The sequence below is a fragment of the Macrobrachium nipponense genome, chromosome 24 (genome assembly GCF_015104395.2).
Source record: "Macrobrachium nipponense isolate FS-2020 chromosome 24, ASM1510439v2, whole genome shotgun sequence".
NCBI lineage: Eukaryota > Metazoa > Arthropoda > Malacostraca > Decapoda > Palaemonidae > Macrobrachium > Macrobrachium nipponense.
Window position 1 is genome coordinate 75262311 of NC_061091.1, and position 26834 is coordinate 75289144.

General features: G+C 39.0%; 2 protein-coding genes across 2 annotated transcripts in view; one reads left to right on the forward strand and one right to left on the reverse strand.

Annotated features, from left to right (window-relative positions):
* The first annotated feature begins 1665 nt into the window (after window positions 1-1665).
* Window positions 1666-8309, forward strand: LOC135205803 (sorbitol dehydrogenase-like). Its single transcript, XM_064236958.1, has 8 exons — window positions 1666-1816; window positions 3406-3439; window positions 4241-4405; window positions 4642-4801; window positions 5702-5886; window positions 6758-6933; window positions 7494-7615; window positions 7907-8309. The coding sequence occupies exons 1-8, from the start codon at window positions 1763-1765 to the stop codon at window positions 8058-8060; spliced, it is 1050 nt and encodes a 349-aa protein (XP_064093028.1). The 5' UTR covers window positions 1666-1762; the 3' UTR covers window positions 8061-8309.
* A 2307-nt stretch (window positions 8310-10616) lies between these two features.
* The window catches only part of LOC135205802 (uncharacterized), a 61755-nt gene continuing 45537 nt past the window's right edge, over window positions 10617-26834 (reverse strand). The window contains exons 3-7 of the mRNA XM_064236957.1: window positions 23394-23562; window positions 15850-16059; window positions 14220-14411; window positions 13922-14017; window positions 10617-11435 (exon numbers count right to left, since the gene is read on the reverse strand). Coding sequence (XP_064093027.1) covers window positions 10694-11435; window positions 13922-14017; window positions 14220-14411; window positions 15850-16059; window positions 23394-23562 — 1409 coding nt within the window. The 3' untranslated portion in view covers window positions 10617-10693. The remainder of the gene's footprint in view (window positions 11436-13921; window positions 14018-14219; window positions 14412-15849; window positions 16060-23393; window positions 23563-26834) is intronic.

Below are 26834 nucleotides of genomic sequence, written 5' to 3' on the forward strand. Positions count from 1 at the left end.
TGCATAGATTTTCATATAATTCTTAGGACCAACCTCCCTGGCTACTAATGTTACTACTACTACCACTACTACTATGTTTATACATATAAAAAAGATACCGATTCATTTACGCTGATGTGTCCCAGTGAATTATAGTCTTAACAAAATTGGCCAGTCAGTATGATAACTCAATTTTAAAATCTTTATCTCAAAAGATCCTAAGATAACAGAATCTTATTTTAAATTGCAGCATCAAGACCTTTAGATAAGGGAGATCACGAAGTCAAGAGATTTTATCTCATCCCGCTATTCTTGAGAGAGAGAGAGAGAGAGAGATATTCTTGAGCGAGAGAGAGAGAGAGATATAGAGAAGCAGAGATAGAGGAGAAGAGAGAGAAAACATTCTCATAAAATGCCTCCTCACGATCACTTCAAAGTCCAAAACTAGACTGCACTCTACTCTAGTCCTGTTCTGCTGCTTGATATGCCATACCGACTTATTCCTATTTCATTTCGTCTTCTTTATGTTTTAAGACATGACACTGAATAGCTACCGGTATACAACATCTAGTCATCAACCTAAATGCCTAATAATCCTATAAGGAGTAAGAAGTATTCTTAGGAAAAAGACATAGTACAATTACCGAGCGGGAAATCTTTAATATAGACCCATAATAGTCCACAGATTGGTTCGGAGCAACTATGAAGGTATGGAAACTGCAAGTTCTTTTAAAGGTCAGTTACAACCTCGGTCTACAGAGAGCGTTAAAACCAAGACAGCATTAACGGGAGGAGGAGGAGGAGAGTTCATCAAGTTCAAAGACGAGACGAGAGGCGAGCATGACCAAAGCTGTTGCTATGGAAACATTCCGTTACAAATCAACAGTGTGACTCAAATCTCAAGGACGAGGACAAACAAAATTAAATGTCACAGTGACATGGCACTTTGATCATTTCTTGTCAATATCCTGTCCTGAAACAATAAAACGAATATTTTCTAAACAACTGCCTGGAGTTAGTCTGTGGAATTCGAATTTGATTGGAACGAGTTGTATAATACCCAAGCTTTCAATGGCGTTCGTTTATTCGTCGTTACATAACTACTTTCAAATTAGCACTGCCATAGGAAATAAATGGAACACTGACTAAGATCAAACTATTTTCTGAATGACAAATATATAAAATGACAAGAACAAGAATAAAAAAATGTTACTTTTACTAAGTATTTTACTGTCGTGTCATAGTTACAGATAAACATGCAACCTCTTTAAACGACTTGTCCTTACAAAAAGTAGACGTACATATGCAATCGTTTCCTCTTCCGTCTAACTATAATAGTACTCTAATAATAAAAAAACAGAGACTGAATGTCAACGCATCCCATGGAATTTTAACAATAAGCGACATTTTTTTAACCGGGTCAGACTGGATAAGGCGCTTCATCTGCACACGGCACCAGCAAGACAAAAACTTTGACATCCGAATGCGTTTCCGCAATTTACATCTAAATTTACATACAGCATGTGGTATACTTTAATCTTCTATTAATTCACAAACTTCCCGGTTGGTTAATTACATACAAGAAGAATACGCTTCACGGAAAACAGGCCGAAATAATTGTAAAATATAATAAGGCAATATTTAACCGAAGTTAAAGCCAAGGCCAGATACCCGAAAATGTTTTTTACGAGATTGTCAACAAGGCGTTCTTCTTCTTCCACTTCGAGCTAGAAGCTGCCAGGGACCTGATCTCGGAGAGCAACGACAACTTTCCTTGACCAGAATGGGCGGTGACAATTTGTCAGCAGTGTTATACGGCAAAAATGACTTGAGGCTTGTAAGTAGCACGACTTAATGTTGAAAGGAAGAATAAAGGCGGCGCCGTAACTGTTACCTACATAAGTGGATTCTCCATTCTTACACTTGCATAGGATTAACCAACTTGGCTACATACCTAATTCGTTGTCTTACCTATAAAATTAATACATGCAGCAATATCATTCGTTTTATAACATTAGGCTAATACAAGCAGCAACTGAAATATACTGTACATTGTCGAAACCTGCCACTTGTCATTCCTCTAGTGTTAACTACAAGTTTATCTAATCATGATTGTCGCTGAAAGGTAGCAAACATTCAATTTTTTGCTATGAATTCCAACAAATCAGGCTGTAATGTAATGTAAGCAATTTTTTAACAGTGAAGTAACCAGTCTAACCATGGGATACCCTGTTTAGTACTGGCCCCTCAGGGATGACAATAAAAATATATAGAAAAAATATAGTAAATTTCCCATTATTTCAGTAAAATTATCACATTATCTCACCTGTACTGTGTTATATACCCCCTTTTCTATATTCTTTGGTCAAGAAATTATATTAGCATCGATATCTTTCTATGACTGTCTCCTTTATATTTACCCAACATTCATTCCTGTGTGACTACCTAATGTTACGTATCCTTTCTTAGCATGGAGTTTCAGGAGCTCCTCCCACCTTCCCCCACTACCATTTCATTATGCAACTTCAGGATAACCAGTAGTGTACATGTAGTTAACCCTTCATCCCAAGTGGTACACTTTGCTCACAGCATTTTGGCTACTTTTAGCATGAGGTTTCCCTCAACAGCATTTCTCTGGCATACCAATAGCCTAGTCTTTTTAGTACAATTTCAAGTCTTACATTATACATTATCAATTTATTAGTCAAAGCATGTAATTCTTATGGTTATCCATGATTCTTGTAGTGCCTGACTTAAGTGGTGTCACATACAACAGTTGCATTTAAAGCATGATTGTGAATTATAGTACCAGAGCCTATTTTTCTTCTTCTCTTAAATGGGAAACACTTGCCATAACCAAAAATCTTTTGGTAATGTACTGGATGTCATTGTTTTGCAGCCCTATGTCTGTAAAAGCAACACATACCAGTTAAATTAACAAACTCTTTATCAACACTGATGATGCCATTTATCTGTAACTACTAAAAGATGTACATACACTTGTTTGTAAATTATAGCATTTACAGTAATGAAATTATGGGTCTAAATTCATTTAGGTATTAGTAAAAGCAAACTGAATTAATTATTAAAAAGAAATCCTGTTATATTTCCATTGTTTTACTTTCTAAGTTACTATAAAATAGGTCTTGTATGTAAAACTGTTTGCCTCTTCAGAAAAAAAATTATTGCAGTTCATATCTTACTGTGTATTATATGTTGATGTAGTTATTCATACTGTATGATTAGCTTCTGATCTGCACAAATGAAAAGTAATTATTAACTAACGCTACGATATTTTTGTGTGAACTTGAATATAAGGATATTATCTCTAGCAGTGAAAAAGCTTCATATAATCATTTTAATACACTCATTCTATTCATAAGAATTCAACTAAACAAGGCTTCTAAAGCAAAATTTCCATTACAGGAAAATCGACCCATTCCTGAACCTGGTCCTAATGGTAGGTTTACAGAAATTTTGTTAATAATATTGTAAATTATCCAATTGGAGACATTTACCAACAGAATACATATTAAGTACTTGGTGAATCTCTATCTACAGAATTACCAATGAAGAAGACATCTAAATAAAAGTTACATAATATTGCACCAGCTGAATACGAATAGTAATGATACATATTTTATAACAACTGACTAATCTATAATAAAACTATAATGTAGGCCAACAATAACATACATTAATGTTCTGAAATGCTACTCCCTACTTGAAACACAATCATGAGTAAGCATTAAAGAAACATCCCCCTTTCTTGTATATGAAGTGACACTTCATAGCACTAAAGGACAATTTCACACACATCTTGCGATGAAAGTATTCATTATGTAACTCAGTATTATTCCCAGTTCTTTATAGCCTTAGTCCTTTAACTATTAAATAAGTTACTGATGTAAGCTCACCATCCTTCTTAGAAAATGTGATTAAAAATATGCTACAGAAAACAGTGCAAGCTTACCCAGATACAAGTGGACATAAAATACATAGCTTGTGCATTGGCATTTAATGGAATCAACAAAACTAATCTGTATTATTAAAATCCTTCAATTTTTTAAAAATGTACATGAAAACATTCCAAAGACTCAATTTCTCATCTAAAACACCACTTGGACTAGTGTTTTCTGTATTCTGTTTTGAAACTAGACTAAAATAGAGAATCTGTTGACAAAATTTTAACTGTTAATTTTTTAAAACATGGAAATTATATATTATGAGCTTACATATTTAATAAACTTCCTTTTCACAGACGTACTCCTTCGAATGTCCCAAGTTGGGATATGTGGATCAGATGTCTCCTACTTAACCAAAGGTTATATTGGAGACTTTGTTGTTAAACAGCCAATGGTTCTAGGCCATGAGTCCTCAGGAGTAGTTGTTTCCTGTGGCAGCAAAGTGAAACATCTTAAACCAGGTATGTAAACCAAAAGTCAATTGCAAAGAACCTAGATTGCGTGACAGAGTAACTTTAATTACTACAAATTAAAACAAAATGCCATACAGCTCTAAATACAAAATGTCCAGAACTTCAAAATTAGTGTTTAATAATAATTCATATGGGCCAAGGTACAACATATGTTGATTGGGTAGTACATATCAGTAAATGTGCTGTTTGCCATCAGAAGTCATACTGATCACTGTTTCTCCCAGGTGACAGAGTTGCGATAGAACCAGGCGTACCTTGCAGGATGTGTGACTTCTGCAAAGGAGGCAAATATAACTTGTGTCCTGATGTTTTCTTCTGCGCCACTCCACCTGATCATGGAAATCTATGCCGTTTCTACACACATGCTGCTGATTTCTGCTACAAGTAATACTTTGTGATATTCCTTTATATTTTAGTGAGAGCTATGAATAACAACATACTCAGGTTTTTATTTTCTTCTTGTGTAAATGTCTTGCTTGATATACGTATACAGCTGTACTGGTAGATCCTATACATGTGTGTAAAGGCAGTCCCCGGGTTCCGACGGGGGTTCAGTTCTTGAGACGCGTTGTAAGCCGAAAATCGTTGTAAGCCGGAACATCGTCAAAAATCCTAAGAAAACCTTACTTTTAATGCTTTGGGTGCATTAAAAACTATGAAAACTGCATTCTTATTGCATTTTTCATAAAAAAACTTCAAATATTGATTATTTTGCATTTTTGGAGTCATATTTCTTCTGCCAGATCAGCGTTGTAGGTGTCGTAACCATGGAACATGCGTTGTAAACATGGAAATAATGTCTTATAAAAATAATTGAAAAACGTTGTAACCTCGGAACGTCGTAAGCCGGGGACTGCCTGTATGAGTTATTGATTGATTGCTTTAATGTAATCTGAATACAGTACTTAAGTTTACCTTTTTCATGTTATGTACAGCATGATAAAATTAGAGTAAATATAAATATGGTAGTTGGTTTTTTGGTATTATGCAAGCTTCAAATAATTACACTTGTGGGCTATTTAAACAATAATCAAACTATACTTAATGATAAATTTCAGCAGTATTTTATGAAAACAAAGGATGTGCAGTATTGTGCTTTGAAAGACAAATTACACGGCAACTTTTAAATTCATATGAATTACAGTGTAAAGGAAACTGAATTTACTTATATGCAGCAGTTTCACTATCTTCTGTGTTTTAAAAGTCTCATTACCTTTTGTCAGGTTATGAGCTCAAGTGATATCAAGCAGGTAAAAAAAATTGCCTACTATTTTGTTTGCTCAGGTTACCTGACCATGTTACCTTAGAGGAAGGGGCTATTCTGGAACCCCTAAGCGTTGGTGTTCATGCTTGCCGAAGAGCAGGAGTTACCATAGGGTCCAATGTACTTATCTGTGGAGCAGGTCCCATTGGACTTGTCAATCTTTTAACAGCAAAGGCAATGGGCGCAACAAAAGTTTGTATCACTGGTAAGTAGTACAAAACGAGCAGAAGCCGCCACCAACAGTTCATTTACATAATCGTAGGATAATTTTCTTGCAGGAAATTCATGCTGGCTAAGAATCTGTTTCACTTTACTTTAGCACTTTTATTTTGCATATTGATAAATTCATCAATATCATCCTCACTATTAAGGACTGTAAGAATGATAGGAAATACTTTATAACGTAAATCCATGGTGGTAACCCTTTTATAACCTTCGTCCTAGTCCATTAAGCGATACTATCAATAAAATGTGCTAATGATTTAATATGGTTCTAGCTAAACTATCTGGAACCTATCTATCACATTATTACTAATTCCAGAACATTATCCATCCATTATAATGACTTGCTTGGTTTCTTTTACAAAAGTTCGGTTAATTAAATTTTTACTAACAAACATTATGCTTATAAGCTTAAAATGCTGATGATTCTAACAAAATTTCTTTTATATGATGTGTCCAGCATTTTTCATTTGCTATCAATTGAAACTGGGCAGTCACTCAAAATATGGTAGTATACTGTTTAAGTTGTGCTACATTCTCATTGGTCTAATTAATTTACAATAACAATCTTAACAAACAACATATTGGAACTAGTACAAGATCACACCATTTCTGTTTCTTTTAGTTTCTATACTTCCCATGAACCTGAGAGTTTAATCTGCTTTAATTTGTTATTTGTTTCATTATTCTAAAAAAATTGTGCTGCATGTTCATTGTTAAAGACTTCTGTGATGTCAGCTGACTTCACGAAACATTATGTAGTATACTTGAAAAAATATGTAAAAATGATTGACTTACAAACCATTTTTACAGTCGTAAATAAACTACTATCCTATTTATGCTTTCTCCACAAGATATCGCACAGAATCGTCTAGAAGTTGCCAAACAGATGGGAGCAGATTACACGGTTCTGGTTGATACTGGAGATGCAGAGGCTTTGGCTAAAAGGATAAAGGAACTGATGGGAGGAATGCCAGACATCACCATTGAATGCAGCGGAGCTGAGCCAAGCATTCGTCTTGGTATCTTTGTGAGTTACACATTCCTGTCTGTAAATCTTATGTTCAGTTTAACTGTCTTAAAGTACATTTCTTGCAAGAATCATACGATGCTAATGGAAAACCTTTCATAAAATCCTAATAGCCTACACTTGAACATTCAAGATATCTTAGTTAACAGTACCTAAGATTGCAGCACATCTTACAAGGAAGCCTAGCAAAAAACGCTACTACTAATAATCTAACTGGAGAAAAATCCAGTTATGTATAGGTACAAATATATTTAAAAATAAATCTAAACAGAGCTTTCAGAAAACTGTTCAATTCCCCTTTTCAAAGGGGAAATCAAACGGATTCCTGAAAGTTCACAGTTTAGATTTACTTTTAAATATATCTGTACCCATACATAAGTGGATTTCTTTCTTCATTTCAAGACTCGTGCTACTACAAGTATTGTTTAATAATCAAACTGATAAGTCGGGAAGTCTGATATGTTAAGGTGGGGTTGCTATATACTGGTATCAAATGTATAACTAAAAACCACTTCATTAAAAAAATTCCATCCTGAAACCGAGCTATCTCCATTCCACAGGCAACAAAGTCAGGTGGTATGATGGTACTGGTTGGTTTAGGACCAGCAGAGGTCAAAGTGCCAATTGTTAATGCCGCTGTCAGGGAGGTTGATATCAGAGGCATTTTCCGATATGCTAACTGGTAAGATTACTTGGTTGCTTAATGTTATAAGCAGTCACTCAAATTACTTGTGTTCAACTTCTTGACAAGATTAATCTAACAGTACATTGCTGATACATAAGTTCTTTGAATATTTTCCAAGTGAAACAGTGACAAAATAATGATGGTATTTTAATTTGCACTATTTGAACTTTACTAAGACAGCTGTTGACACAATGTCTGAGGTAAGTTAAAGAGCAAAGCAAGTTGTATTCATTTTTTCAATAGAAAGCACCTTCATCTTTCATTAAATGATTTATTATTCTTTTACAGTTACCCTACTGCCCTGGATATGATAGCATCGGGAAAGATCAATGTAAAACCACTTATTACTCATCGCTACAAGTTAGAGGAGTCGGCTAAGGCCTTTGAAACAGCTCGAACAGGTGCTGGAGGAGCCATCAAAGTAATGATATCCTGCGAGTAATAAGACTGGTGCAGTTTAGGGATGGGTACTGCATTAATTTCAGTGTGGGAAATAATGATGACCTGTTACCTGACGTACAGTAACTCCTTCAGGCTCTTCTCTCTGTCAAGTGAACACTATATTCATTCACTTACAATAACAGAGGATCCATTTTTCCATATGCTGCATGCTTTCAAAGCATTCTCTATTTCATAATAAAAAATACCCATTCAGCTAGAGGAAATGTATGCAATCACTGATGTGTCACAACCACTATTCAAAATGTGGTTTGTGTACAAATACAAAGTTACGGGAAAATCATGACCGATGATCAATGTCTCAAAGTATGCACCTACATCTTAGAAGTGGTACTTTGTGCCTTACATTTAGAAAACCATTTCTTACAAACAGCACCTCTGATGTAAAAAAAATTTCCAATGTTAATAAAAAAAAAAAAAAAAAAAGTTACCTGTGATATGTTATTTTCACTTCCTTTTTTATTGAGATTTATGAAATTCTACTTTGAACCCTGAATACAGTAACTAAAAGGTATGGATGCAAGGTATCTAGTAACTAACTAACTTTTATTTCAAAATTTACTGGATGTACATACTACTAATAGTACATGGAATATTATACTATACAGTAAAATGAACACTCTTATCTTACAGTTTTGTTCTGTATGATAACTAATAAAATAAAATAAATAAATTCTGGAGAAGAGGTTAGAGAATAGCTAAAACCCACAAATACTTGGCACCGCCCTAAAACGCTTATAGCCGATTTTAATAGTTTTATCATGAAAAATGTATTGAGTTATGAAAATAAAGTAATTATTGAATATTTCTCAATGAAAACTGCAAATAGGCAAATTTTCCAGGAATAATGTGGATATACGTTCCACAGACAAATCCAAAAATAGGTAAAGCCAAGAATCCAGAATTCCAAATAGGTTGGGGTCCACTGTACAAAGATATTTTGTGGCTATCCATAATTTTCATTTATCAAAAGGGACAATGGACGATTTATCTCGGATACTAAAATTAAGTGTGTTGTATTCAAAAGAACTATTGGTAATAAATTTATATATTTTTCTTTGGTTTTAAATTCTGCATACAAATCTTCTTTCCAAATAATCACGTTGGATCTCCTCTCTCGCTCATAAACCTATCTTTCATAACCCTTTAATATTCTGTGTCATGTCTTCACTATCTTACAGTTTTGCACTCCACACTTTTTGTATCAAAAACTATACTTTTTTTGTAACCCTTTATTTTTAATCTTCACTCACTATAATCTAAGTATTTTTAGTTCCACATGTTCAACTGTCTCAGACATCACGCAGCTTCAAATGTACTATATACAAAATTTTACTTAATTTTTAGTCATTTCACAACATACCTCATTGCAATACTTCTGCCACACCGCACTTATATGTTTCACACAATCCCACACACATCAGTCCTCTGCAGGAATAAACATGAGCAGGATTGTGCATCAGCAAAACACCTAGGTTCTAGTGTCTAGAAAGTCATTCACTCTTTAGCCCAAAAGTCTAGTTCTCAATTTTTTTTTTTTTTTTACTTTCATTTGAGGATTTTTCTTGCCTAAGCTATTCATCCCCGTTTTCAAACGGGGGAGGACTCTGATGCCAGTGCTAAATTACGTGCTACTCAGCCAAGAATGATTTTATGTACTGTACTTTGTATGGCTGCTTGAAGAGTAGTGCTGCTCTGCTTGAAGAGATAACATCAGCTGCAGATAGATTATTTATCTTTCTTCATTAATTTCAAAACTGAAGGATTGGGCAACCAAAGGCCTATACCTAACTCAAGACAGGATAGGATGAAAGATAGACTCAATCACTCAGAAAGCATTATATCTGCCTCATAAAGGATCAAAAGTTAAAATTCAGGAAAACCAGAAGCAAGAAAAAAACTCCAAAGCTTGCCAGTAGAAAGAAAGAAACAACTACGAAATGTGGAATCTGAGAATGATAAATTTCCACTACCTACTCAACGTATACTGCAAATCTAGGGGACATACATAATAAATGACAAATAGCACTTCAAATTATTCAATACCTTTGAATATACTAAATGAGTCATCTTGGTGCTATGACATCTACTTTGGTGAAGTAGATAGCCACACTCTTCAAAAAAGATGTTAAATAAGAAACAGCACACAGAAACAATGAACTTACAAATGCAGCACTGGAATGAAGATGTTGAAAAGTTTAAACTCCTGAAAAAGTTTTGATTTTGACGAAGTAATGTAAAATTCCTTAATATCAATTATAATAATAGAAGTTTTTCTCTACTGTTCATTTTAACCTTTACCTTAAACCACATCTAACATACAATTTTGAGATAACCTGAATGAAGACCACATTTGTAAACGTGTCAACCGAAAGGTGGTGGCATAGTGGCTAACGATGACTTATGGGACAGAACGTGTTCCCGCATTCGCAAACAAGTCAACTAGTAAGTAACTGATCAAATATCAATTTCACAGACTAAACAGAAAGACTGTAAAACTTATTTCCTACAAAAATTTTACTCAAGATTAAACAATGGCAGTAATTAAGAATTTTTATTGGGATAAAGTATAATATGAATTTACTATTATCTATGACATATATAAAAACTAAGCTTTCAATATTCATCCCAGCCACTCGATTCCTTTATGGTATCCTCATTCTGTTTCTTGATTCGTCTATATGCATTTGCTTCCCCCTTAACTCTTAAATTCTTTTTAGAAATTTGTTTTTTGTCTCTCCTCTCAAGGTCTTTGGCCATGCGCTTCTTAATTTCTTCAGGAGGAATAGTACTTGCAGTAGTAGAAAAACTCAGCACGCTGCAAATGTCACTCATAGAGTCGTCGATTAAATCATTGAGAGAGGGCACTTCTTCCCCATTTTTCTCGGCCTGTTGTCGTATTTCCCGTGCTTTGGCCAACTGCCTAACTAATGCTAACCTAGCTTCATCATTTGTATCTCTGGCCTTTTTCTTTCTGGAGTGTCTACCAGACTTAACAGATTGTTTACCACTATTATTATCTGCCACTTCCTCTTCTGGTGGACAAAGTGCTTCATCTGCCACCTCCTCCTCCTCCTCATCCTGCTCTTCATCTGGACAAAGGTTTTTAATGTTTGCATCTTCTTTCAGATCTTTGCAAAGTGTTTCTACATGCACTTTCATTTCAGAGACTACTTCATCTGGAATTCCATCTTGAAATTCTGATTCTTCCTCTCCTTCACTTTCTTCACTGTCATTTTCACTGTCTTCATTCTCCTGACATTCATCTGCTTTTTCCTCTCTGTAGTGTTCATCAAATTCCTTTATTTCTCTAGAATACCCACTCGCTGCTACCTCTTTATCCAAGCTGTATTCCTTCCTGCAATGTGAGAAGGAAAAGTTCAGCTTTGGTACTCCTGTCACTGTAACAATACCATGTAGGAAATTTTTTTTTACCTGTTAAAAGCAAAATCTTGATTTTAACATGATCCTCTATAATGAATTATATTAAAAAAAATTTCTCAGACTGAAACATCCATAAAACTCTGTGATAACTTGGTGAAACACCAAAAAAGCCAATACTTAATATTCCTTCAAGTCCATCAATTATGTTGTAAAAATAAATATATGAAGATTATTTCTTACATTAGAGTCTTCTGGGAGAGCAGTGAACAAATAACAAAACCACAAGCATTAGAAAAGCAGAAGCCTTGCCAAACTAAGAGAAAATTTATCAGAGGAAAATGATCATAAGCATGCCACAAGTAGCATAAAGTTGACTTGCATAGATGTTAAACAGCAGGGATAAAAGCATTATCAGTTGCCATTACCTAACATGCCAAGAGAATACGTATCTATAGGAGGAAAATGAACACCATGCCACAAAGAGAATGAAATTCAACTAGTTTAGATGTTAATAAACACTAGGGTCAAAAGCATAAGCAGATGTCATTCCAGACATACTAAGAAACTTTCCAGAAAGAAAGGTACCACCTGGGAGGTATCTCAGATGAACAGTACATGAAAGCCCTCTATGTAAAAAGTAGAAAACACTAAACAATGGATGAACAAAAAAGCAAGCAGGTAAAGTTGTCCACAGAAGCAGAATTACATGCCTAAGAGTAAAAACGTATACATGTTCGATGCAGCTGCTGATATGCAGCAATTTTATTGCAAGCTTAAAAATACTAACATATTTCATATCAAGCAGTTTGTTTGTTACAATTAATACTTGGAAATGGAAACATGAAGCAAATATATTGTTTTCCAGAACATTCAGGATTTGTCAATAAGAACTCTGACCATAACAGAGCACCCACTTTTGAAAAAACAGTTGTACAGATGCACATTATAAACAGGCATTCTGGAATTTGGAAAAATGTTCGCTAATATAAACATGTACAGGCAGTCCCCAGTTATCGGTGGACTCGGTTATTGGCGATAAGGTTTTCTGGCGCTCGTTTAGTGTCATAAAATTGTCAATTTATGGCATCATGACAGGCCAGGTTCCAGTTATCGGCGCCATAAGGTGCCTTATGGTGCCATAACACACCTAACAGAGGCATCATAATGGTGATTACAGCTCCGATAACTGGTTATTGGCACCATAAATCACCAAGTTTCGGTTAATGGCAGTTTTTGCCTATCGGCACCCCCGCCAACAACCAGGGACTGCCTGTACTGGCCTTTCCCCACCCCCTTACAATGAGCCAACACTCAACAAATACTAGATTATAAAAAATCACAGTGACTCAAGTTAGAATTCTTCCCCTACAAGCATGCAATCAAAATCAAAACTGCAAGCAAAGCAAGCATCTTTTCCTGAAGCTGACAGAAACAGCTTCCACACATATCATAAATAGCCTAAAATGCAAACTATAAGACTGAAGATTGTGCATCAGTGCAGATTATCCACTCTCACTCTCACAGCATCATCATGCTCTGACAACCTACACATCAATTAGCATGTGCAATTTCTCAATGGTACATTGCCACAGCATAATAATGAAACCTTCCAACTCACTGGCTGAAGATATAATGTATTTCGATGCAGGTAAACAAAAATGCCCTTACTTCCACATTATTCATGCGTAGTTTAACCCTCATAAATGCACGAATGGGCCAAGAAGTGAATTAACAAGGGAAAACAGCCAAGTATTATGCTTTTCACTTGTTATTTTTGTATTTATTGGGCCTGACATGCACGTAGTAGATGCTTTTAAGACATTCACCCCTTACAACTTGTCAAGTAGCCTGGTCTGGGCTTTCACATCTTGCTTCAAATCAAATACTATAACATATAACCAGAGGTTTAAAAAGTAAAAAATCTTTAATCTTATTCATTACTTGCCAGTAGCTACCTGTGTGATTATGCTAGGTTGCAAAACTTAGAAACGATAATTAAAGAAATCTTATTATTCCAACTTTTGTTTTAATTAATATCCCACACTATTTCTATCAAGCATTACAAAAAACCTTACACTGAAAACTGAAATAATATGGATTTCCATGAAGCAACATATTAGGAGGTGTGAAAGCCACATCAATTGAATGTTTGTAAACTTAGTAAGAGTAAATAACAAAGAGATTTTCTGCCACTTTGTTTACTCGCAGCAAATTGGAGATACACACAAATACAGCTTAGCAAATAAACTTGTTCTGTTAACGTAAGCTACTCATAAATTAATACTGTAACCACAATCTCTTGATTGTAATTTCCCAACAGATAACAGAATACTACAGTCTACTTTAATCAGTCACTACATCTTGGGCATGCATTTAAATGGCAATTAATCAAGCTCATGCAAAACAACGTACAAGCATTTGCAAGCAAGCATATTAATTAGATTTGACATGTGTACTCACTCAATGTCTCTGTCAAAATCAGGATGTAGTTCACTTTCATAACCAAATTTCCTCCTGAAAAAGTCCTGAACACACTTGACATCACGTTCAAAATACCTGAAACACACAGAGACGGTTCAACTTTAGAACAAAGTTCAGAAAATGGAAAAAATACAGTAACAATGAACTGTTCCATCAAATATCATTTTGATCACCCAACTTTGCCTAATGTACATACTCTAGGTAACAGACAATATTTTCAGTGATTTTTAAATTCTCAGGCTATTCTTAAAACTAAGTACCTTTTATGAGCACTTACATTCTAGCATTTTCATGGGAAGTAGAAACCATCTGCGGAAAATCAATGACTATAGGGTTAGCCGATTCATCAACCATGATGTTGAACTCGTTGAAGTCACTATGGATGACACCATGATTTGCCAACTTTACAATCAGGTCCATTAAATCACTGAAAAGCTGTGGTACATCTTCAATTTCATGGATGTTACACCTGGAAAACCAAGAAATAAATCACTAGTGATGAACCCAGGTTAAGGCATTCTTTAAAACAATGATTGTGAACAACTGTGATCCAGTTAATATAGTTAATAATACTGCAAAAGTACAGTAATACCAACAATATTTTCCCTTTGAATAAGGTTATAAGAAATTAACAATAATGTTGAATAAAATAGCAGAATTCAGCAAATTAATCTTTTATATAATATATAAGATTAATTCGCTGAATTTGTTTAAAAGAGGGTCTTTTTCCAAAATTAACAATAAGACATTATTTCTTGGTAAGTCTTCTATAAAACTATTGCATTAAAGTTATTTGCTACTTCAAGTTCTATCATTAGCAGTGGCAAAAAAAAAAAAAAAATAAATAAATAAATAACTGTGTGGGTTGGTACCCATATTCCTAAGTGTTCAGTTTCTTAACTAAAAAAATTAACACTGAATAAAAAAGCTCATGTGCCAACACCTAACAGTCAAGTCCTGTTTTATTGCTTTTACCAAGAGAATGTTAATCACTACAGTCAATATTTTACCACTGAATATTTTACAACATGGTCATAAACAAGTTTTCAAAGTTCAATTTACATGACACCAGTTCTTTCCTGCTGACTGTACAAGCAATATCTTTCATGGAAATGAATTCAACCCAAAGAAACACATCTATCAACTTGAAATAAGCTCTTTCTCTTGTGACAAATTACAGACCTTCACATTAGTGTACAGGCATGAATTGGTAAAAAAAAATACATGTCTAAATCTTCCAAATTTTGTATGGAGACTTTTCTTCAGCCTTAGTACCTTAAGTATATGCAGTTTAATCAAACTGCACTGCCACATATCTACTTTTGTAAGGTTGATACAAAGGATTAGTTCTTAAACAACAAGTAAAAACTGGAGCAAGATTATGCTAAAGTTGGCCAGCTGCATAGAATAGACCTAAGGTAACTGACGAATAGTATAATAGTACAGAGAAACAAAAACAAACATTCAGTTCTGTATATGATGTAAAATATTTGAAAATGGCAATTTTCAAACACTGATACACAATAAACCATAGTTGATTGGCATTCATGTACCATGTAACTTTTGTCTTAAGTTTTGTATTAGTTGATATAACTTATTTTGCTACATTTCAAATATGAAGTGTTGAGCCTTAACATATTGTATATGTATTCTTCTTTTGCATGTCAGTGATATTTGCTTACCATGTAAAACTTATGCAATCAACTAGTGCTTCTATTTCTTTTACTTTTATGATAATCTAGTTACTTTACTTATATAGTTTAACCAGACCACCACTGAGGATAAAAACTATGTTCCTAAAGGGCTGGCCTGTGTAACACTCAAGCAGGGTTGGTACATATATCCTACAGGATCTATTTCTGTTACCAATACTACAGTGCACAATGAAGATCATCTACACAACTTACAGTGGATATCCGTTAACAAGCTCCATGATGACACAATGCCTCGAGTAGTCTACTGGACGAGGGACAGGAAAACCTCTATTATGCAGAGCTTTCATATATGCAAACTCTTTGGTTGCAGACAACCTTGAGAGGTATAACCAAGATGCACGATTTCGATGCTTGTGGTAGTCCCGCTTTTCCTTCAGCTTTCGGAAAGATGTCCGACCCAGTCTGAAAAGTAAACATTTGATTTATGAATGTCCTGAATTTATTAGAGCAGCACTACCTTGCTTCATATTCTTGTATCATGCAACAGTTTTCTGAATATAAATCTAAGACTAAATGCCTCAACAAAAATGATATTGTTATGATACAATAAAGTTTTATGCATACTTACCTGGCAGGTATATATATAGCTTATCCTCTTGATGCACTGGCAGAATTTCAAAACTCGCGGCAACCGCTAGTACACTGGTAGTTCAGGTGATGGCCACCCCGTTCCCGTGGCGCTGGTACTTGGAACTATTCCCGTTTTCCTCAGATTTTCTCTGAACCCTGTCTCCTGAGGGGAGGAGGGTGGGAATTAATTATATATACCTGCCAGGTAAGTATGCATAAAACTTTATTGTATCATAACAATATCATTTTTATGCATGACACTTACCTGGCAGGTATATATATAGCTGATTGACACATTTGGAGGTGGGTCACAGACAGCAACATCGTCATAATTCAAAAATTAACTAAATTTTTAAAATTATTTATTAAGTTCCTTACCTGCTAAGGTAGCTGACTTCGAAGGTCCTGCCTCTTAGCCTGCTAAACCTTAGTAGCTCTCAACTAGGATGTGACCTGTTTGTTGAGAAAGCTAACAACAAGGGTCTGACAAACTGGACATGACCAATCTGCTGACAGAGAACCCTAGCCCTCATTTACCACGGGCATTCATGCTAGGAAAGTTAGTCACCTGAACCACACACACATACAATAATAAACACTACACCAAAAACTGAGCTAGTATTAACCTTCTCAGACAACCATAAAAAACACTATAACCTAAATAAAATAAAACCTAGCATGTTATTAGGTTATGGGGTGGAAACTCCTTTGCCCAGTACTGTACCTGAGGATACATACGGGCCTAACGTTTGACAATTATTCAAAAGTTGTCTTCAACGTCTCTAAGGTAATGAGAGGCAAACACAGAGTTTGTCCTCCAAAACGTCGAATCTATAATGTCCTTGAGGGCTAAAATTTTCCTGAATGCTAAGGACGTAGCTACTGCTCTCACCTCATGAGCTTTAACCTTAATCAAGCCGAAGCATTCTTCCTGACAAAGTAAATGAGCTTCTTTAATGACTTCTCTTACAAAGAAAGCCATCGCGTTTTTAGACATAGGTCTAGTAGGATCTTTAACAGAGCACCACAGAGAACATGAAGTCCCCCTAATGCTTCTTGTTCTTTCTACGTAAAACCGTAGGCTCTTACTGGGCAAAGAACCCTTTCTTGTTCTTGACCTACTAGATCAGCCAGTCCTTCAATCTCAAATGATCTTGGCCACGGATGCGAAGGATTCTCATTCTTTGCTAAGAACTCCTGTTGAAAAGAACAAACTGCTTTGTTGTGCTTCCAACCTACTTGCTTGTCAATAGCTTGCAGCTCGCTAATCCTTTTAGCTGTAGCTAAGGCTACTAAGAAAATAGTCTTCTTCGTTAGCTCTCGCAAAGACGAACTGCCCATAGGTTCAAACCTATCCGTCTCCACCAAGAACTTGAGAACGACATCCAAATTCCAAGAAGGAGTTCTGCAAAGTCGATCCTTCTTTGTATTAAAAGATCTGAGAAGATCTCTAAGATCTGCGTCGTTGGACAGGTCTAAACCTCTGTGTCTAAACACTGCAGACAACATACACTTATAACCTTTAATTGTCTGATTAGCCAAACCCAGTTCCTTCTTCAGGTATAGAGGAAATCTGCAATTTGTGTCACAGAGGTACTGGATGAAGAAATCTTCCGATTCTTACACCATTTACGGAAGTTCTCCCACTTCGACTGGTAACACTTTGATAGTTGATGGCCTTAGTGCTCTTGCAACTGCCTTCGCTGCTTCTCTAGAAAACCCCCTCGCTCTGACAAGTCTTTCGATAGTCTGAACGCAGTCAGACCCAGAGCGAGGTGTTCTTGTGGAACCTGTCGAAGTGGGGTTGTTTGAGAAGATCTACTCTCGTGGGTAGACTTCTCGGAGAATCCATTGTCCATTCCAGTACCTCTGTGAACCACGTTTGGGCCGGCCAGTATGGGGCTATCAGAGTCAGCTTGTTCCTCGACTTTCTCTGAATTTTTTCATTACCCTTCCTAAAATCTTGAACGGGGGAAAAGCGTACGCATCTAGACCCCGTCCAAATCTAGTAGGAAGCATCGACTGCGGACTGCAAGAGGGTCCGGGATTTGGAGAACAATAGTTCGGTAACCTCTTCGTCGCTGCGGTAGCGAAAAGATCCACTACTGGTGTGCCCCAGAGCTTCCACAGTCTCTGGCATACTTGAAGATGCAACATCCACTCCGTGGAAAGCACTTGTCCGTCCCTGCTCAACAGATCCGCTCTGACGTTCTTCTCTCCTTGAATGAACCTGGTGAGCAGGGTGACGTTTTCTCTCTGCGACCACAGAAGAATCTCCTTCGCCAAGTTGCAAAGGGACAACGAGTGGGGTTCCTCCTTGTTTTCGTATATATGCCAGAGCTGTGGTATTGTCCCGCGTTGATCTGCACCACTTTGCGCTGATGCCACGGTCTGAACGCTTTCAGAGCCAAGAAGATCGCCATCAGTTTCCTTCCTGTTTATGTGCCATGCCTTTTCTCTTCGTTCCAAAGACCTGACTCCTCCGAGGGCCCAGCGTCGCTCCCCAGCCTGCGTCTGACGCGTCGGAAAATAATATCCGGTCTGGGTTCCTCTGCTGGAGTGACGTACCCTCTGACAACCTCCCCGGAACTAGCCACCACTTTAATTCCTCCTTTATCTTTGAAGGAATTGGAAACCGGAAGGAATCTGGTTGCGATCTTCTTGGCCAGACTTCGTTCAGAAAGAACTGTAAGGGCCTCATGTGAAGTCTATAGTGAAATGAACCGCTCTAACGAAGAGAGTGTCCCCAGCAGGCTCATCCACTCTCTCGCCGAGCATTGGTCTTTCAATAGGAATTCTTGCACTTTCCGCAGGCACATGGTCTGCCTTTCGGGTGACGGAAAAGCCCGAAAAGTCACTGAGGATATCAGAATCCCCAAATAAACTAGCTCCTGATAGGGGATCAACCGTGATCTTTTTCAGGTTCACCATCAGAACCCCAGTTGCTGAGAGTTAACTCCAATGTGATGTTCGTGTCCTCCAGACATTGCTGTTTTGATTGTGCTCTTATGAGCCAATCGTCGAGGTAGAGAGAGACTCTGACTCCTAACAAATGAAGCCACTTCGCCACATTCGACATCATTCTTGTAAAAATTTGAGGAGCCGTGCACAGACCGAGCAAAGGGCTTTGAATTGATAAATCCTGTCCTGGAATCAACGAATCTCAAATATTTCCTGGACCTTGGTGAATCGGAATATGGAAGTACGCATCCTGAAGGTCCAGCGCTACCATCCAGTCCCCTGGTCGTACCGCTGCCAGTACTGAATCGTTCGTCTCCATCGTAAACTTGGGTCTTTTTCTACGAACAAGTTTAGCTGACTTACGTCCAGTACTGGCCTCCAACCTCCTGATGACTTCGGTACTAGAAACAGACGGTTGTAAAAACCTGGGGATTCGTGATCCAGAACCGGTTCTATGGCCCCCTTTTCTAACATGCTGACAAACTTGATGCCAAAGAGCCTCTCTCTTCTCTAAATACGATGTAATGAGCCCCTAGGGCCTCTCGGAGCTGTAGCGAGAGGTGGTTTCTTGAGAAAGGGGATCTTGTATCCTTCCTTTCGCTACCTTTACAGACCAAGGATCCGCTCCTTTGCTTTGCCAGACTTCCCAGAAGTCTAAAAGTCTGGCCCCCACACAAGTCTGGAGGACTTTTTCTGACTCATTGCTTGTTTGAGGTTTTCGAACCTCTTTTGGCTGGAACTCTTTTCCCTCTAAATGCTGTCGGGAAAAAGTCCTACCCCGAAAGGGCTGCTGTGATGTCTTTGTATCCTTCGGGGTCTTCTTCATTACATTAGAAAAGGTAAATACTTCCTTACAGAAGACGTAAGAAGATCCTGAGTATCCTTCTGAGTGAGGGAGAGCGAGATGTCCTTAATGATATCCTGAGGGAAGAGCTGTCCTGAAAGCGGAGAGAACATCAACTCCGACTTTTGCGCGTTCGAGACTCCTTTAGCAGCGAACGAGCACAAAAGATGTCTTTTCTTTCAAAACGCCTGCTGTAAAAAGTGAAGCCAATTCATTAGCTCCATCTCTCAAGGCTTTATCCATACAGGACATGAACTTCTCGGCAACTCGGATTCTGACGAATCTTCCATCTCCGAAGTCCGAGACAGGGCCCCCACGACCAGTCAAGAAAATTAAACACCTCAAAAGTCCGATAGATACCTTTGAGTAAATGGTCGAACTCTGACGAAAGTCCACCACACTTTGGCTGAATGTAAAGCATGTCTACGGGAGCTGTCCCACTATGTTGGAAAAGTCTCCCTGGGAGGAGGCAGGAACTCCCAGGCCAAGACTTTCCCCCGTAGCATACCAAACACCAGACTTAGAAGCCAACTTGGCCGGAGGAAAGGCAAAAGAAGTCTTCCCCGACTTCTCTCTTCCTCCTTCACTCATTTACGCGTTGAAGGGCTTTCTTGGCCGAAATAGACAAAGTCATTTTCAAAAAAGACGAGTTTCTTGGCTGTCTTCGTCTTCGAAAATTGAGACAAAGGCGATGGGGGCGGGGCCTGCAGGTTGAAAATCTCCTTCAAACAAAGAAAGAAGGCACTCTGTTAGTCTCTTGTAGTCCGAAGAAGGAGCTTCCACATTCTTGTCCTCTTCCGCACTCTCCCCACAAATCTTCCTCCTGCGAAGAAATATCTTGAAAACCAAGATCCTGATGACTCTCCACAGCGGACTCCTTGTGCAGAGCCTGCTTAGAGAGCGAATGCGGCGCTGTCTCCTTGTAAAACTCCTCTCTTCCTTGTCGAGAAAAAGTTTCGACTTGCTGCCGCCTGCGTCCTGCGTCCTCCTGAACGTATGCGTCCACCATGCGTCCATCACTCTTCCTCTTGCGTCCTGCGTCCTGCACTGCTTCGTCCTTCTTAAGGGATGCACTGCGTCCTGGCTTGCGTTGCACGTCCTGCATCCTCTTGGAGGACTTAACCGGGAGAGACGAGTCCTTAACGTCTAACCAAAGGTTGTTTCGGGCTTCTCCCATGATTGTACAATCACTGCTAATCTCTCCTGCATGTCCCGCAGAACTTCCTTTCGTCTCCGCTTCCTTACAGACTCCTGATGATGAGGAGATCGAGGACGCACCGGGCTAACACGGAGAGGCGAGCGAACCTGCGGTCTACGCAGAGGAGTTCCTCTAAGCGGAGAAACACCTCTCACCGCACCGCTAGTAACTTCCAACTGACGAGAATCCTCTTCCTTTTTGATAGGGTATAATTCTTCATCCTCCGATAAAAAATCTCAGGCTACTCCACCCTTCTTGGTCAACAGCCCTTTCATCCTGTGATGAGGACGGAAAGTATGACCTCTTGAGAGGACGCGATACTTCCGCGAAACGCCTACTCCTTCCTGAACAGCCGAACTATCCGAAGAATAACGGCACTTCCCAGTATCGCCTTTTTTTCCTGGCGTACTGCTGCAGCCTGGGAAGCAACAGGACTGCCTGAAGGGACGACTGATCGCGAGTAAACCCCTCTCGCCTCCCTTCGACTGTCGACATGCCTTCTCCCTTGGGTCTGGGAGCTTGACAGAGGTCTCGGTCTAGGAGCACGAGAGGGACGATCAGGCGCCCCCTCCACAACACTGTCACCGAACACTTCCACTTTGTCTGTTAATCGTTTAATTTGATCTCCCATAGACGCAAGGGCAGCGAACACTTTCACGATTTGTGGATCAGTAGTATCCTCAGATACAGCAATGGGCGCAGGAGAAACCTGAGGGGAAGGTGCTACGTCTACATGTGAATGAGCTGGAGAAGACACATGCAAAAAGATTCATTAAAGGCTTCTCGAAGATCCCGATCTCTCACTCCTAGAGACAGATCTTCTAACCCGATCTTTTTCTAATCTCTCAACATACTTCATAAGAGCCTTCCACTCTTTCTCATTCAGACACTGACATTCATTGCACCTATTGTCCCACGTACATACAAACTCCCGACACTTCTTACAAATAGTATGTGGATCTACCGATGATTTCGGCAGTCTCACCTTACACCCTTCTTTCACACAAACTCTAAACATACTTCCTGAATCAGACATACTAAATCAAAATCCAAACAAAATGCGATTGCCACGCTAACTTCGTGAATACGATACCAATATCCAAAAAGTCAGTCAACGAGCAGGAAATTCTATCAGAGAACCAACAACGATGTTGCCGGTTCAGCTGGCAGAGAAAATCTGAGGAAAACGGGAATAGTTCCAAGTACCAGCGCCACGGGAACGGGGTGGCCATCACCTGAACTACCAGTGTACTAGCGGTTGCCGCGAGTTTTGAAATTCTGCCAGTGCGTCAAGAGGATAAGCTATATATATACCTGCCAGGTAAGTGTCATGCATAAAAACTTTTACTGTTTAGCCTACTTTCCAATATTTACTTTATACTGCATAGCTTCCTCTCATTTTCACATTCTTTTAATCTATAATGCTTCCTTACACAGCGTTCACAAAAGAAGTCATGAAGCTACTGGTTTTACTGGTTCCTGTGGAATCCAATCAGCTATTCAACATTTCATGAAAGAACTAAAATGTATGAAAACCAAAGCCACAAATACTGGACTAAGTTAAGTATATCTTAGTTTAACCAGACCACTGAGCTGATAAACAGCTCTCATACGGTTAGCCTGAAGGGTTAGGTATTTTTAAGAGGCTGGGAACCAATTGGTTACCTAGCAACAGGACCTACAGCTTACTGTGGGATCCAAACCATATTATATCAAGAAATGAATTTCTAATCACCAGAAACAAATTCTTCTGTTTCCTTGATGGCAGAGCAAGGAATTGAACTCACGACTAACAAATCGGTAGACGAGCACGTAAGCCACTCGTCCAACGAGGAACCACAAATACTGGACTAAATCTATTTGTTATATGCCCTACTTTGGAAGAGTATATCATTGAATTAAAAAACCCAAATGTCTGTAAAGTCAGAAACAATAATAATCTACATTAAAATATTGCTCAGGGAATGATACAAAGGTTTTGGTTCTGGAAACATACTTTGTGACAAAACATGTACAAGTCTGCACTTTATCATTACTATATCTTCTTAGCAAAATGTTGGGGATACATTTCAAACGCTTAATGTTTAAGTTAACATAAAACACTAAACTACTGATGTAAATGACACTGTTAAGTAAAGGTATCATCATTTCATCTATACTCACCTATGAAGTTTCATGCACAAAGGATTACTCTGATTATCTGCAACCACATAGATATCAGATTCCTTCCCAACACCAATCTGACTACCTACTGAGCCGATGACATCCCGTGAAGCCAATACCTTAAGGGCAAGATAATCATAACCCATGTTTGTCAGCCTATAACCATCATCTGGAATTATAAGGAAAAAATTTGTAAATTAAAACTGACCACAAAAATAGCTGTGTTATCCAATTTATCATTATCAAAAGACACAACCTTGAGCTTGAAATCAAACCTCCTAATATGTAGACAATAATAGTGAAGGCAATTAATACAAATCATTTAACAACTAAGCAAATGCCATTACTTTAATAGGGTGACACAAACTCAAAATCCACACGTGTAATATCTTTTCATGAAAGATCACATCAAATGTCTTTCAGGTAACCTTCTAATATTTCAGTAACAACTAACAATGCTTCACTTCCAAAAAGAGCTTCATTAAAACTAAATACAAAAAAATGGGCAAGACTTTTTCATTATTATATCAAAATTAATTCTTAATACGGTCTCCTTTGCTAACTTAGGTTATAATGTATGACACTTACCTGACAGGTATATATATAGCTATATTCTCTGTTCCACTGGCAGAAATTTTCAAAACTCGCGGCAAACGCTAGTAACCTATTAGTAGTTCAGGTAACCACAATTTACGTCAGATTTTCTCTGCCAGCCGAACCATCAACATTGTTGGTGGTTCCCTGCTAAGATTTTCGAGCTCGTTGCCGACTTTTCGCTGATTTTGGACGGATTATTTGGTATTGTACTCGGAACGTTGGCTTGGCATTCGCTTTTGATTATTCTTTGGATATGTCAGATACAGGTGGTATGTTTAGAGTTTGTGTGAAAGAAGGGTGCAAGGTGAGGTTGCTGAAGGCTTCGGTTGACCCTCACACGGTTTGCAAGAAATGTAGAGAGATTGTGTGTACTTGGGAGAGTAGGTGCGTAGAATGTGAGAATTTAACAGAGAAGGAGTGGAAGATCCTCACGAAATATATGTTGAAAGGTTAGAGAAAGGTCGTGTGAGGAGATCTGTTTCTCGTAGTGAAAGGTCTAATACTTCTAGTAAAAGGAGTGAATGTGTTTCTTCTCCAGCTCCTTCTAATGTAGAGATGGTAGAACCTTCCCCCCAGGTTTCTCCTGCGCCCGCTGCTGTATCAGAGGAGGCGAAGGATACACAAATTGTGAAAGTGTTCGCTGCCCTTGCGTCCATGGGCAACCAGATACAGCGTTTAACAGACAAAGTCAGTGGTTTTGACGTGAGTGAAAGCGTAGTGGAGGGGGCGTCTGATCGTCTCTCTCGTGCTCCTAGACCTAGACCTCTGTCAAGCTCCCAGACCCAAGGGAGAAGGCATGTCGACAGTTGAAGGGAGGCGAGAGGGGTTTTGTCACAGTCAAGCGTCCCTTCAGACAGTCCTGTTGTTAAGTCCCAGGGCTGTTGCAGTTCGCCACAGAAAAGGCGTAACTGGGAAGTGTGCGTCCTCTGATGGTTCTACATCAGGCAGGGAACGACGGTATTCGGTGGTGTCGCGTCCCCTCAAGAGGACTTTCAGGACATCGACCGCTCAGGATAGACCTTCACGCGTTCGAGAGGCATGGAGTAGTCCGGAGGTTTTGTCCTCTTCTGAAGATGAGGATGCAGTTCCGATCAAGAGGAAGAAGATCTTTCGTTCGAAAGAGGACGCAGTACGTCCTTTGCGACCCTTGGTCTTGGCAAGAGATTCGCCTCCTTCGTCTTGCTTGTCTTCGCCTCTTCTCTCTCCTTCGGGTAGAGTTCAGGATCGCTCTCCCTTCCGTCACAGTCCTACTCGTCCTTCCCCTCCATTGCATGCAGCCCGTCAGGAAGAGAGCACTAGAAACTTCTTGAGAGAAATGCAGTCGAAGTTAGCAGTTCTCGTTAACTCGTGGGAGACTCCCATTCAACGTTCTTCGAGACGTAAGGACGATTTCCTCCCCGTGAAGTCTTCCAAGAGGACGAAAGACAAGAGTTTACCTTCTCTTTCTCGTTCTTCGTTTGCCGAGGATACAGGACGCACTGGTATGTCTAGGACGGACGATCGAGTAGTGTTTCAGGACGTAGGACGCAGGAAGAAGATCGTATCTGTAGACGCAGGACGTTGAGCCTCTTACGTTGGACGCAGGACGCAGGCGGCAGGACGCTGATGCGTCGGCGGTGGACGCAGGACGCAGGCGGCAGGACGCCGATACGTCTGCTTTGGATTCAGGACGCAGGCGGCAGGAGGTTGATCCGTCTGCAGGACGTCAAGATGACGATAGTGATTTGCAGGACATTTCTTCAGCAGAGGAAGACTTGGATTTTGTTGAAGATAAGAATGTGGAACCTTCATCGGATTATAAGATCCTTAATTCCTGTCTTCTTTCGGTCTTTGAAGGGGAATTTCAACCCACGGCTCCTTTGTCTCCCCTTTCGCAGTTTTCGAAGACTAAAACTCCTAAGAAGTCCTCATTCCTCAAGATGACTCTCTATTTCAGCGAAGAAAGCTCTTCAACGTGTGAATACTTGGCTGAAGGAGAAGAAGGAAGCAGGGAAGTCTTCCTTCGCTTTCCCTCCAGCCAAGTTAGCCTCGAAGTCGGGAGTGTGGTATGCCACTGGGGAAAGTCTTGGCCTGGGAGTACCTGCCTCCTCCCAGGGGGATTTCTCCAGTATAGTAGACAGCTCTCGCAGACAGGCGTTACACTCTGCCAAGATTTGGTGGACTTCTGAATTTGATCACCTTTTTAAGGGAATTTTTAGGACTTTCGAGGTCTTCAACTTCCTCGATTGGTCGTTGGGAGCATTGGCGAACACAATTGGAAAGCGAGAATTCTCAAGACATGGAAGTGCCTAAGAGTATTATGTCCTGCATGGACAAAGCTCTTAGAGATGGGGCTAATGAGCTTGCCTCCTTATTCGCAGCAGGAGTGCTTAAAAAGAGGTCTCTTTTGTGCTCTTTTACATCGAAAGGAGTTTCGAACTCTCAGAAATCGGAGTTGATGTTTTCACCGCTTTCGAACCAACTGTTTCCTTCGGATCATTAGGGATATAGCTCTGGCTCTATCTCAGAAGGCTACTCAGGATCTCCTCTCCTCTTCAGTGAGGAAGTTTTTACCTTCTAAATTGGTTAAGAAGGCACCGAAGGAATCGAGACCTTCTCAACAGCCCTTTCGAGGCAGGACTTTCGCTCGCCCTGCCTTTAGAGGCAAAAGATTGCCGGCTAAAAGAGGAGCTAAGTCTACCACTAAACAATGAAAACCAAGCCCTCCAGATGTCAGTTGGAGCCAGACTTCAAGAATTTTGGGAAGTCTGGCAAAACAGGAAGGCAGATCCCTGGGCCATCAGTGTAGCTCAAGAAGGCTACAAAATCCCCTTCTTAAGGAAGCCTCCTCTCTTAACATCTCTG

Bases quoted from the DNA above. Each gene is read 5' to 3' on its own strand.
- LOC135205803 (XM_064236958.1), top strand. From the start codon at position 1,763: ATGGGCGGTGACAATTTGTCAGCAGTGTTATACGGCAAAAATGACTTG. The intron at 3,440-4,240 runs GTAGGTTTACAG...TCCTTTTCACAG, and splicing joins TCCTGAACCTGGTCCTAATG to ACGTACTCCTTCGAATGTCC. The intron at 6,934-7,493 runs GTGAGTTACACA...TCCATTCCACAG, and splicing joins GCATTCGTCTTGGTATCTTT to GCAACAAAGTCAGGTGGTAT.